The following is a 12,459-nucleotide window of genomic DNA, read 5'->3' on the forward strand; positions in this document are numbered from 1 at the left end:
TGATGTTCCAAATACCAGATTTTTATCCAGGTAGGAATGCTTGGCTCCTCCCCCTGGGTGGAGCATCTCCCAATGGGATGATGTCATTTTATCAGTCATGCAGTGAGACTCAATGGCCCATTAGCAGAAGATATCTTCCTGGAGAGAGGATGGGTCCTGGAAGAGATAAAGAACACTGCTCCACCTGGTTTTAAGATATGGTAATAGAATACATGCTTCTGGGTACATCTTGCATTGCAACCTAAGACAGCTTTTAAAGCCACATTCTAAAATTTAAAACAATTCAATGTGGAGCAATTTAACAGCTACAACAACGAATGTGCTATCAAAGGAAGTCACTGAAATGAAGATGCAGGGGAAACAGCACTGAAATCTTTGGAAAACATAAGTTCTGTGGTTCCTTTGTCCTATCACACAAATAAGACAAAGTTTAGTATTTTCTTAGAACTGTAGTGTGAATTTTCTAGCTTTCCATCAATTGGTTTTTAAACAATTAAACATAAAGCCACCCGTGTGACATCACTGTAGTGAATTCTTCATCTAATGTAAATCCACTATAATCCACAGCCAGTCAATTTTGGTTAAAACCCAGTTTTGATGGTATGACAGATTGCAACTGAGAGTACTTTTATATAATAGGAGGTGCTCTAACATTGTTATGTTGATGCCTGAACCAATATATAACTGCATTTAGATCATAAAATTCAAACTTTATTACAAGAAGCATTCCATGTTACATTCCATGGTTACCAGGTTAACATGCATCACCAAGTGTTCTCTCTATATCTATTCAGTGTTGACCTTTTTAACTAAATCTGTAATTTAAATCATTTGAATATATATTATTAAGAGCGTGAAAGTAGTAGTGTGAAGAAAAGCTCACCAGTGTACCAAGAAAGTGGCAGAGCCATGTCCTTATCATGTATTCTCCAGCTTTCTAGCCTTTTAAACTTTTACCCTCCTCTGATAGCATTTCCATGTTAGGATTTGTGATGACAATTGTGGAAGAGTGTTTTGTCCTCTGCATGTCTCCTGCTGCTTTGTATGTATGATTGCAGAGATTGTTGAAGGACATCAGTCAGTGGTCACATACCTAGATGCGCAAACTGCCAGGTGCTGTGACGTGGGCTGTCAAGTCAGTCACCATCAATGCAAATTTGAGTGATTGTGGGGCTGTGGTGCTTTGCAGATTTAGTAAACAACACTTCTGAAGAAGGTGTTGGGTGGCTGCAAAACCAGCATAAAGCTTACTCTGATTCCTCCCCTCCAGCAGTGCTCTCTTTTATTTGATTAATAATGTCCTGACCTACCTGCAAAAATGCAAAAGTGTTCCTAGTTGGAGATGTGTTCTGCAGGTGGGGGATTGCATTAAATCAATGTACTATAATTATCCACTGAAGCTAAATGGTATTAATATTTAATCCAATTTGTGATTCATTTTATGGCAGAAGTCTGAAACAAAATACTTATTTACCCTGTCTAAAAAGTAATTAGGGTTATTTTCATATTGATAGATTAAAGCCACTGAAGAAAAAAATTTTAATGATAGCATCAGGTAATAACTTTAAGCAAGAGGGCTTTGCTACCTTTTTAAACAAAATCCTGCCTTTTTTCTTACGGTGAATTAAGTATTTTGTTTTAAAGACTAATTGCAGGGGTTTTTTGTTAACCATTCAGTTCAGTCTTACTATCAGCATTTGAATTAATACTGCAATTACAACTAGAAATGTTTCTTTGTGTGTGTGTTGTAGTTGCCTGCTGATTTCCTAAGTAGCTGCCTGTCTTTGATAATACTTGTGAACGGGGTAGATAAGGCCTATTAATAAACGTTCTTTCTGGATAGCAGGATATAACTCAAACAGCATGTTTTTTCTACATCAACAGCTTCCCTAAATTAACTTGATTAATTTGTTTTGAAAATTTTCTGGGAAACTGCCTTGGACATTTCTGAAACTAACAAACAACAATAACGGACAGAATTGAGGGTAAATTTAGATATTTGTGGCTAAGTAGAACCTGTTGACTCCAGGAGACGCGATGTGATGTCTGGATGTGACTGTTTACTTCATCATTCATGTTCACTTTTAGATTTTCATCTCGTTGCTTAGAGAATCTCCAGAGTATATTGAAGAGCAGGCTTAGGTGACTGAATTCAGAAACCTTGCTATACTAGTAATGAGGACAGTTTTTCTCAATAGACTGTTTGTGATTTCACACCTGTGTTATTCACCCCTCACTTCTTCCAGATGAAATTTAATCAAAATTAATTCAAAAAAGCCCTCAATTTTGTTTACCTTCACATAGATGTCATTCTTATTGAAAGCACAGGCTTTCAAATAAGCCATGTAGGTTATTAAAAATGTACTATTAGGACACTAACAGAACCCTTCAAAAATCTATTTCCTCTCATGTGATGACTGATGGTACCTTTATAAAGAACATGCCTTATTTCTCCTGAGAATCTCATCCAATTGTGCTTTGGTGGATAAATAACCTGTCCAAATGGTTGTTTAAAAGGCCACTGTGACCTCTCACTGTAAATATTAAATAGTTAATAAGCTGAGTTAATAATTGAAAAATACATATGAATCAATTTTACACACGCCGGGCAGCAAAGTGAGTAGCTTTTCAAGCTCTTAAAAATAGAAAAATTGTTTCAATATTTTCAGTCTTGTAAAGATGTGTTTTATTGGTTATTTCTTCCTCCTTCCCAAAGATATAAGTTGGCAGCATATTTCAGGACTGGTGTTTGCTTGAAGCCTTGAAAGAGGAGTCAGCAGTGTTTTGCCGTCCTCCTTTAAATAAGGTCTTCTTGGCATCTGATACCAGCCAGCACAAATACAGTCCATTTCTAGGAACGGAGAAGATAGTACCTAATTTATAAGGAAGCTATCACTTTTTTAGGTCACACATGGCATAAAACTTTATTTTAATTTTCCCTCAAGGCATTTTTCAAATAGTTACTCATCACTATGGTATAATATGTCTGTGGTTTCTCTAGAGAAAATATTGTTGGCTTGCTGTCTTTAACATCTTGGGGTTAAATTGATTCTTGTATGACCCTGTTCTAAACAACAGCTTTTCATCTGAGATTACATTTTGCACCCTTACTTCAGTCTTGCCAACTCATTGGTCTAAACATCTAGGGATTAATGAGCACACTCAAAATAAGTAGGTGATAGGGTGTCATGTATCTTTGCATGCCTAGGATAAGTCTGAAGCTCACTTTCAGAGTTTACTTCCAAGAAGTGAGGTAATTGTTTAGAAGGGCAATCTTCTTGGTTGGACAGCACACAAATGCAATCATTTAAGTTAGTCGCAATTTTTACAGAGGAAAATTCCTGCTGGAATCATTCATTATTTTGAAAGGGACCCTCCCAGTTCTCTGATATTTCTAGAAATACCAGTTTGAAATAACTGCCTCTGCTCTTATGTATTAGTCAGTAGAGGGCACTCTGCTTCTTTGAAGATAAAAAAAGTGTGACTTAAAATTATGGAGGCAAAATGCTTTTCTTTTGTGTGTTTTTTTTTTTTTAACTTATCACATCTGACAATTTTAATTAGTATTAGTTGTATAGAGGATTATTTTTCCACGTAGTACTTTCTCTCCTGAATTGAAATTCAGATGCGATTGCACATTTCCTTGTCCTGGTTTAATCCCAGTCTAGTGCTGCATACTACACAGGCACTTGATTGCTACATCCATGGTGGGGAGAAGATTCAGAGAAAAAAATATTAAACCTCATGGGCTGAGCTGAGAGCAGTTTAATAATTGAATCAAAATAAAACATCATAATAATAGGAATGAAAAGGAGAGCAAGAGAGGAACAAAACCCAAGAGAAACATGACATGCCCAGAACAACTGCTCAGCACCTGCTGAATGATGCCTAGCCCGTTGCCCAGCAGTGATCAGTGCCTCTCAGCCGCCTTTCCTTGGTTCACATACTGACCGTGACATTCTGTGGTATGGAATATCACCTTGATCGCTCAGATCACCTGTCCTGGCAGTGCTGCCTCTTAAGTTCTTGTGCACCTGCTGGCTGACAGAGTATGGGGAATTTGGCTTAGAGTAAACATACTTAACAGCAAGTAAAACATCAGTGTGTCATCAACTTTATTGTCATACTAAATCCAAAACTGTACCAGCTGCTAAGAGGAAAACTATCCCAGCCGAAACCCGACATTCCCTTAAAAGGAGCTTGCTGTTTGTTTCCCTGTGCCCTAGGTTCACCATAGGTTCTTCTCTAGGTCTGAAATGCAGTGTAATTCCTGCAGTTTCTTTGTGTAAGCAAGTAGATGCTTAACTGTCTGAATCAACTGGCCGTGACATCTGTGAAGAGGTGCATCGTCTTCTCAGTTCTAGGTGTTTGAATCCATGAGACCAAGCAAGGCTGTTACTGCTTGTACTCTTAAAAAAGTCTGTAGTGCAGGACCAAGGCACAGGAGTGAGGCTTGTGGGAGATCTGTTCAATGGTACGCTTGTTAAGTGAGAATTCTAGTACTGGAACATTGTCCTTCTATTTTACTTCTTTTTAATGCACTTAGTTGTGTACTGCAGTGATTAACTGAGGTAGCAGATTCTTGGAGGCTTGTGAAGTACAGCCAGTTATTTTGCTTGCAGATGGAAAGAAAATTTCAGCATGTCCATGTTTCCACTACATTTTCTTCCATAGCTTAACCACTATACAAAAATCGGGCTGAAAAGTGTACCATTTGCAAGACTTATCGAGCACTGTTCTTTAAAAACAGTGAAGCATATGATAAACATCTAAAAACTGAGATATTTATGAAGTAGGAGAAATGTTTTGTTATATGTTGTGTGTACAATAATTATTTGTAGGATTATAGCACAATAATTGTTGGATGATCTCAGCTGAAAAATTGTCCTTGGGAGAAAAAAAAAAGACAAAGAGCACACCAAAAAATAGGAAAAAATACTTACAACATTGATATCTTTCTGAAAATATTATTGTAGATATATAGAATAGCCTGGAAAAGATCATCTAGTTTCAATTCCCCCTGCTGTGGACAAGGACATCTTCCACTAGACCAGGTTGCTTAGAGCTCCATGCTTGAATGTGTTTTTGTAAACATTCAAGGATTACTTGGTGTTAATACTATATTTTTATAGATGGAGCAGTAATTTAGATAATTTCTTTTAACTACAAAAAAGGAGAGGAGAGCTTGTTGCCAGTACTTGCCTATGCTTGTTCAAATCTGAAACGGTTTTTGTTAGTTTCTGTCATTGAAGATTTGAATTAAATTTGTAAATAGGTTTCATTGCTAGAAGATGATTTTACTTGTTTTCCTTGTCAGTTATTAATTGTGAGGACTTGATGAGATTGTAATTTGTTGCTAGTGACTATGTCTAAAAGAAAAAGATTTGGTTTAGTTTTATGTTCAGATTATCAGTGTTAGAATTCAAATGCTAAAATTAAATTTTAAAAATGTCAGAACATTATCAGGTATATTCCATGGTATCCTTGGGAATCTTAAGGATTTATCTGAATCAAAGTGTTAATCCCAAAATTTCATCAGCTCCTGAAAACCTTTGAAAAATTGTTAGTAAAAGTAATACTTGGAAAACAAGTCAAAATGTGACTTTAATGAGACTGTTTACTATTTAAACCCAGTAGTAACTTAGCAAAAATAACTTTTTGCTAGTTGCTTTGGATCTCTCTTTACTTATATGGACTGTATTTTACTCATTGCTCTGTTTTCTTTAAAAAGGAATTTGGCAAAGCCTGGAGAATAAGTTGAACTTGTGAATAAATGTCATAGACTCCTAATCAAGTAGTTAAATATATATATAAATTAAACGTGTAATTGAAGCTATTGTTTACAATTAGAATAAAATTGCACATGTGGGGTTTGTTTGGGTTTTTTGAAGTATTTTAGAAGTGAATGTAAACAAGTAGGGTGTTTAGGCAGACTTGACTAATTTCAAGGCAGAATACCTCATCTCCTGCCAACACAAAACCAGCTCTTTGGAGGTGAATTACTAAAGGAGTGGAAAGGATGTGGCAGTTGGTTGATCCATAGAGATATTTCAGAAAGTCAGCTGTAGAATTTCCCCAGCTCTACAAAGCAAAAGTGTTTTCCATAGAATAAAGCTGTTTCTTTTTCTAGGATCCTCAACAGCAAAAATGACACATTTTTACAGCACACATCAGGAAAATATTCACTAGCTGCAAAACTTTAGGACCAGTGTGTGAAAATTTCATATAAGGTGCTACATTTAGTACCTGCAGGAGGTATGAAAGTGCCTAATTTATAACCTGTTGCAAATGTAACATGCCACACACACAAATGTAAATATTAGTTATTATTTTTTTTGTGATAGGTTTTTGCAACCTGCTGTTCAGTTTTGCACTGATGTCATCTTCCAGCTTAGCTCTATAGTTACGCCAGTATTTGAAGAGTGTAACACCCTATGCAGTCATTGGCAAGCAAAGTTGTAGCATTTAAAAGTTGTAATGCTTAATGATCTCACCTTCTAAGAAAGAAAGTAGGCAAATGTCTTGAGGATCTGGAGAATTAGAGGTCTGGAGAGTTAGAGGTATGAAACTTTTGAAACAGAGGATAAAAGAGCCTCTAATTTTTGTTTATTAAATCTTCATGTTTTAGTTTATAGGTGGAACGCGAGAGTGAAAAAGATAAAAGGATGATTAATATTTAAAATCTGAAGGTGAAATTTCTCTTTTGCCTCTGTCATCACTACAGTTGAGGAGGTTATTGTATTATCTCTGTGGCGTTTTAAGTCTTGTGTAGCAGAGAGAGGAAGTGAGATGTTCCCCCTCTCTTCAAATAACAGGTATTTTTTGTTTCAGATTTTTTTTTTTCATATTCCAGCAGCACAGGGAATAAAAGATGACTAGAAATTACTGTAATGTTTTTCATTAAAGGTAGTCAAATAATTTCAAGTATTAGAATACTTTTCAATTTCTTTTTGCTTTTGAAAACAAGAGTTACATCTGTATTTTACATCAAGCCTCAAGTCTCTGAAGTGCCAATATATCTGAAATGGTATTATATCCCTGGTGAATTGCTTTATATACCAGACACAGACAAAACATTGGAAATACTTTGGTAATTAAGATTTCCTTGGAGGTGAAAAAATGCCCCACAATACTACATTATGTTAGTAATTTTTGCAGATGTAAGATTTTTGGGTTGTTCCGCAGAAATGGCGTACAATTTCCTGCCTTCGTGGAAGAGTTTACTTCCTTCATGGAACTATTTACCTGCACAGTTTACATCTGCTTATTCCATACCTTAATTCTTGGGGATGTTTTGCAAATAACAAATTTGGTCATAGAGTCATAAAAATATGATTTAATTATGAGAAGTCATGAGAATTGTGTAATACTTAGAGTGCAAGTTGTATGCACTGTTTTCATTCCCCTGTTTGTGTAGTATTTTAAACATTTGAGTAGCCCTGTAATGGCATTCCTAAGGTGACCATAGATCCATGTCCCAGGCTGGTTTACAGAGGCTCTGTGTAGGTTTCTTTGAAAATCTGATGGATTTCAGTTCACCCAGCTGAGATGTCATCCTTTTACTACGAGGAAACAAAGAAGCTCTTATACACCCTTATTTCTCCCTTTGTGCCTTCATTGTTGTTTATATCTTCATGTTGCAAGTGGAGCCATGGTGAGGAAGATGCTGCTCTAACAGGTTTTGTGAGGGTTTGGCAGCCTTATATGTAAATTACCGTATAGCACATACTGACTGTCTGACAGCTGCAGCATTCTCAGTCTTTAAGTGTTACAGTAGACATCGATTGTTCAATTTACCAGAAAGTGTTGGGATCATCCAAAGTTGCTGTGCCATTTTTATTCTCTAGCTGGGGTTTTAGAATGTGGTGATTATCCTGCTCTGCTCTGCACTATCCTTTGAATGGCCTTCTTTTGAGTCTAATGTGTGGTTTTGAGTGCCGGAATACACAAATATTAAACTATTAGGGAGTGTCCAAAGGAGGGCCATGAGGATGGTGAAGGGCCTTGAGGGGAAGCTGTGTGAGGAGTGCCTGTAGTTGCTTGGTCTGTTCAGCCTGGAGAACAAGAGACTAAGGGGAGACCTCATTGCAGTTACAACTTCCTAGTGAGAGGAAGAGGAGGGGCAGGCACTGAACTCTTCTCTGTGGTGACAGTGACAGCACCTGAGGGAATGGCATGAAACTGCAACCCGGGAGTTTTACACTGGATATTCTGAAGATTACACTGATTTAATAAAAAAAAGGCAAACCAAAGAAAGATGACTGATTTAGTTCCTCCTATAGCTGGAAAAGTGAAATACATTTTTGGCATTAAATATTTTTATTTACTCAGTTTATTTAGCTAACTGTTATTGTTGTCATAATCACTGTAGTAGTTCAGGAAAATATATACAGCATTTTGGTAAAATCTAGTTTAATTTAAATGCACACAAGTAGCCAAAGGAAAAAAGTGCTTCACAGTAGTGAAATGCCAACTCACTGGTCTTATGCAAATCTAACCACCATTAACATAGTCCTACAAACCAAAGAACAGAGAAAATATGAACGTTTTTCTTAGTAATAGTGCTGAGTTACTAGAACTTTCTCAGCTCTTTTGAAGTAGATTCTGTAGGACCAAGTGTCTCCTAGTGGCTTGGAAATTATTTTGCATTGGGAAAATGGAAATTATTTTCCATTACTTTCCCATTACTGTAAAAATAAGAGATGATAATAAAGATAATAAGTAGAAGACTGAGGTGATGAAGCCTAAAAACAAAAAACCCCACACTTTTGTAAGTATATAACGGATTGTGGCAAAAAGAGTATTGCCAGGAAAACCAGCATAAAGCTGTAATACAATTGAAGCTCAGAATCAGTTTTTAACCCTGCTCATAGTTTTCTGAGGGGAATAAAGAGCGAGAAAACATGGTTCCTATTTCAGTATCTTCTCAAGTGGTGATATCATGATTACAAAATTCCAGTTTCCATATTCTGAAATCTTGCTTTAAATACTTGTAGAAACCCATGAATAAGATCCTAAATGTATGAGACATGGTTTTCCAAAAATAATTGATTAAGTGTTTACAAGATTTCTGGTAAATAAAAGGAGAAATTCTTATATTCCCAGAAGGCCATGGAAAATGTTGTCTGCTGTTGTCAAAAGTGTAGTGAACTGAACAGCCATCTACACCATCTAGATGTTGGTGAAACAACTGAGTTGAACTATGAGTAGCCAGATCTTAATGACCAGTTTGAATTTGGTGGTACTTACAGAATCCTTCTGTTTTGTCCGTTATTTTTATTTTTTCTTTGTTTTAATGTTGTGGTAACAATTGCTGGTGTCCCAAAAGAAAGAAGTCTAAGAAGATGCAATTTTCCCGAGAGCAACTTCACTCCCTGTGACGTTAGCTTAAAAGTTACCTCCTTTTTGCATCTTCACAATCATCTTCATGATATTTGATTTTTCAAATTTAAATTCGTGTTGGTGATATAACCAATGTGAAGAATTATAAATCTTGTTCATTGTATATGAGCTGACTGCAAACATAGAAAATGAGGTACATTTTTACTGTTTTGTTTGCTTTGAATTAGGTTCATGCACTATTAGTTCGAGAAGTTGATGTAGAGAAGGTGTCAAGTTTTGAGAACCCATATGTAGATGCAATAAGAAGCTTGTGGAATGACCCTGGAATTCAGGAGTGTTACGATAGACGACGGGAATATCAATTATCAGATTCAACTAAATAGTAAGTACATGGTAGCTATGAACATCTATATATAATTTTCTGTTTCTAACAAAGTAATTTTTACTTTTTAGCTTGTTGCATTATATGTCTGTGTGCATGTTTGTATGTATATGCAGCACAAGCATAGTTGAATATAAATTGAATTAAGGAGTGGTATATATCTATTTTAGGATTATATCTGTGCTTATTTTACAGAATGATAGTCTGTGATCATACAAAGTCTTAAATTAACATTCAAACTAGGGATGATTAATTTGGGGGGAAATTTTTGTTAAACCTAGTCAACTTACTCTCTTCCAACATATAATCACAAATGCAAGATATGCAAAAATAATTTAATGTAGTGTGACAGTAGTGAATACTGGGAAGTGCAGCCAAAGTAGACCTCCATACAATTTCTAAAAATTGAAATATCCAATAACTTCTATTTTCCAGATTTTCTGGTTTTCCTCTCTGGCATTTGCAGTCTTAGTGGTGAGGTAAACAGTACTAAACAAAGAGATTTGTTTTATACTGTCTTTTAGAACTGTCTTTCTATTATGGAAACAAATTCTAAACTTTAAAATGGCTGCCAGGAAGAAATCAGGAAAGCACTTCAAGTTAAATTGTTTGTTCTAGAGCAACAATAAATAAAAATGCGTATGTGACTAAAAAATATCTGAAATGTTACCCTTTTCTTGGGACTAGGATCTGATTAGAAAAACATGTGAAATTTGTCATTGGAATCTGATGTCTGCCAGAAGGTTTACTCCATGAATCTTAGTTATTTTTTAGTGATGTGGCATACAGCTCAGGTGAAATTTCTCATTTGCTGTCAAAGAAACAGATGATGGCCTTTTGATGTTGACCTGTGCTACGGAACACAGCTTGGTTTGTTGTTAAAGCCGTGGCAAAAACCTCCACAGGTTCTACCTTGATTTCTGTATTAGCTATGAAAAAAAATTATTCCAGTGACATAATTCCAGTCTCCATTTGTCATGTGTATGTGAATGGAAGCCTCTCACTTAGGAAAGCCCAATGAAACTTCCATTAAGCTCATTGTAGCAGGACATTAGACGTGACAGGTGTGGAATGACGTTTATCTGCATAGTAGTCTAAGCATCCCTATCTAGTACCGCACTTTATAAGGGAATTAGTCAAGACGAACTTACTAGGATCTTGCTGATAGAATTTAGGCAGCTGAAGACTATGGATGCATGACATAAGTCTCCTCAGATCCATTGCAATGTTATCACCACACCATGACTTCCCTTTGCCCTGAGCGTAGGGCTTCTGTTGTCCTGTGCAGTTCTCTGTCCTGGTTACCTTCCCAACCCATCATTTTTGCACATACATTTTTGTGTAGAGTGGTGCAAAGTGCAATGGCATCTCTCTTGTATTGTTCAGATTCTCACTGTCCCCAAACATACCATACTGTGTTTTGGTTTTAGGTGGTAAGGAAACAAATATAATATTGCATAAAGAGAAAAATTTCAGGATGCATAAACAGTGATAAGAATATTTTAGAGACACGTTACTAACAACATATTTTCAGGTTGTTTCTGTACTGAAATGAGTGGCAGGGTTAACTAGAAGGTGAAGCATTTCATATTTTGAATTTCTTGTGTTTGTAGGTCCTAACCTTGTTTCCACAACAGATGAGATACTGGTTTTAAAGTTGAAGTAACTGTATGTATTTTGTGTGCTCTACCTTAGAGGCTAAAATCAGGATTACTCTCCTAAGTAGGAAACAATGATCTGATGCTACTTCAGATCAGATTGTGCTGAATACCATAGTTTCGATCTACGTTTAATAAATTGGCACTGTAGTGGCTCTTTTGGGTACTATTAAAAATAATAGGGAATAATCATTAAGTAGCTATTAAAAAAATCTTCTAGTACATTGTCTTGCGAAAGGTACATGTACGAGTTGATTGGTTATTTCTTAAGCTCAGCATGTTTAGCAGTCTACCATGAGTTTGTGCAGATTTGGTGACTTTATTGTAGTTCATACTATGGATTTCAGCAAAATCTTTTAAATTAGACTTGTTAATCACTGTATATGAGTATTTAGAAAAGCCTCTATGTATACTTATGCTTGCAAGTAGAATTTTTTCTGGGTGTGGAGGTCCACTATAAAAAATCAGCAGACACAAAAGAAATGTTGTTTCAAAAATACAGTATGTGTGTTTAGCATTAAAACACCCAAACAAATTCATTAACACTACAAATGTCACAAAGCAAGGAAACAAATTGGTTTAAAGCTACTACTGGGATTCACAAGGCAGTAAGACAGACAAAAGCAGTTGATGCTCATTGTCTTCTAACTTGATGTATAAACCAGAATAGTTTGTTGTTCACCAGCTCTCATGTTAGCATATATGTGCCAGTATCTGGTAAATGTATGTGTCAATGTCAGATGTGTTCTTCATTCATCCCTTGCACAAGTCTCTCATCTTCTCAGTAGTTTTCCACTGTTTTTGTAGTAGTAGTAGCAGTAGTAGTAGTAATAGTATTTTCAGTCTGGTGCCTATATTGCTCTTTTCTGCCATCAGTCTTCAACAAGGTTGAGTGCTGAGTGCTGCCCTTGGGTCACAGAAGGCCAAGGCAGTGATACAGGCAGGGCCAGAGTAGCTGGAAAGCTGCCCAGCAGAAGATGATCTCTGGGTGCTGCTTGACAGCAGATGAACATGAGCCATCTTCTGGCTGACAATGCCAATGGCATCCTGGCTTGAATCATAAATCGTGTGGTCATC

The 12,459-nt window shown here is 36.3% G+C and overlaps 1 protein-coding gene across 1 annotated transcript in view; it reads left to right on the forward strand.

The window, feature by feature from the left end:
* The window catches only part of LOC128940157 (guanine nucleotide-binding protein G(q) subunit alpha-like), a 113,084-nt gene that overhangs the window by 69,028 nt on the left and 31,597 nt on the right, over positions 1-12,459 (forward strand). The window contains exon 3 of the mRNA XM_054281464.1: positions 9,570-9,724. Within this exon, the coding sequence (XP_054137439.1) occupies positions 9,570-9,724 (155 nt within the window). The remainder of the gene's footprint in view (positions 1-9,569; positions 9,725-12,459) is intronic.

Source organism: Melozone crissalis, unplaced genomic scaffold (assembly GCF_028551555.1).
Source record: "Melozone crissalis strain CALT ecotype California unplaced genomic scaffold, PUWL_Pcris_2 ptg000005l_1, whole genome shotgun sequence".
Taxonomy (NCBI): Eukaryota; Metazoa; Chordata; class Aves; order Passeriformes; family Passerellidae; genus Melozone; species Melozone crissalis.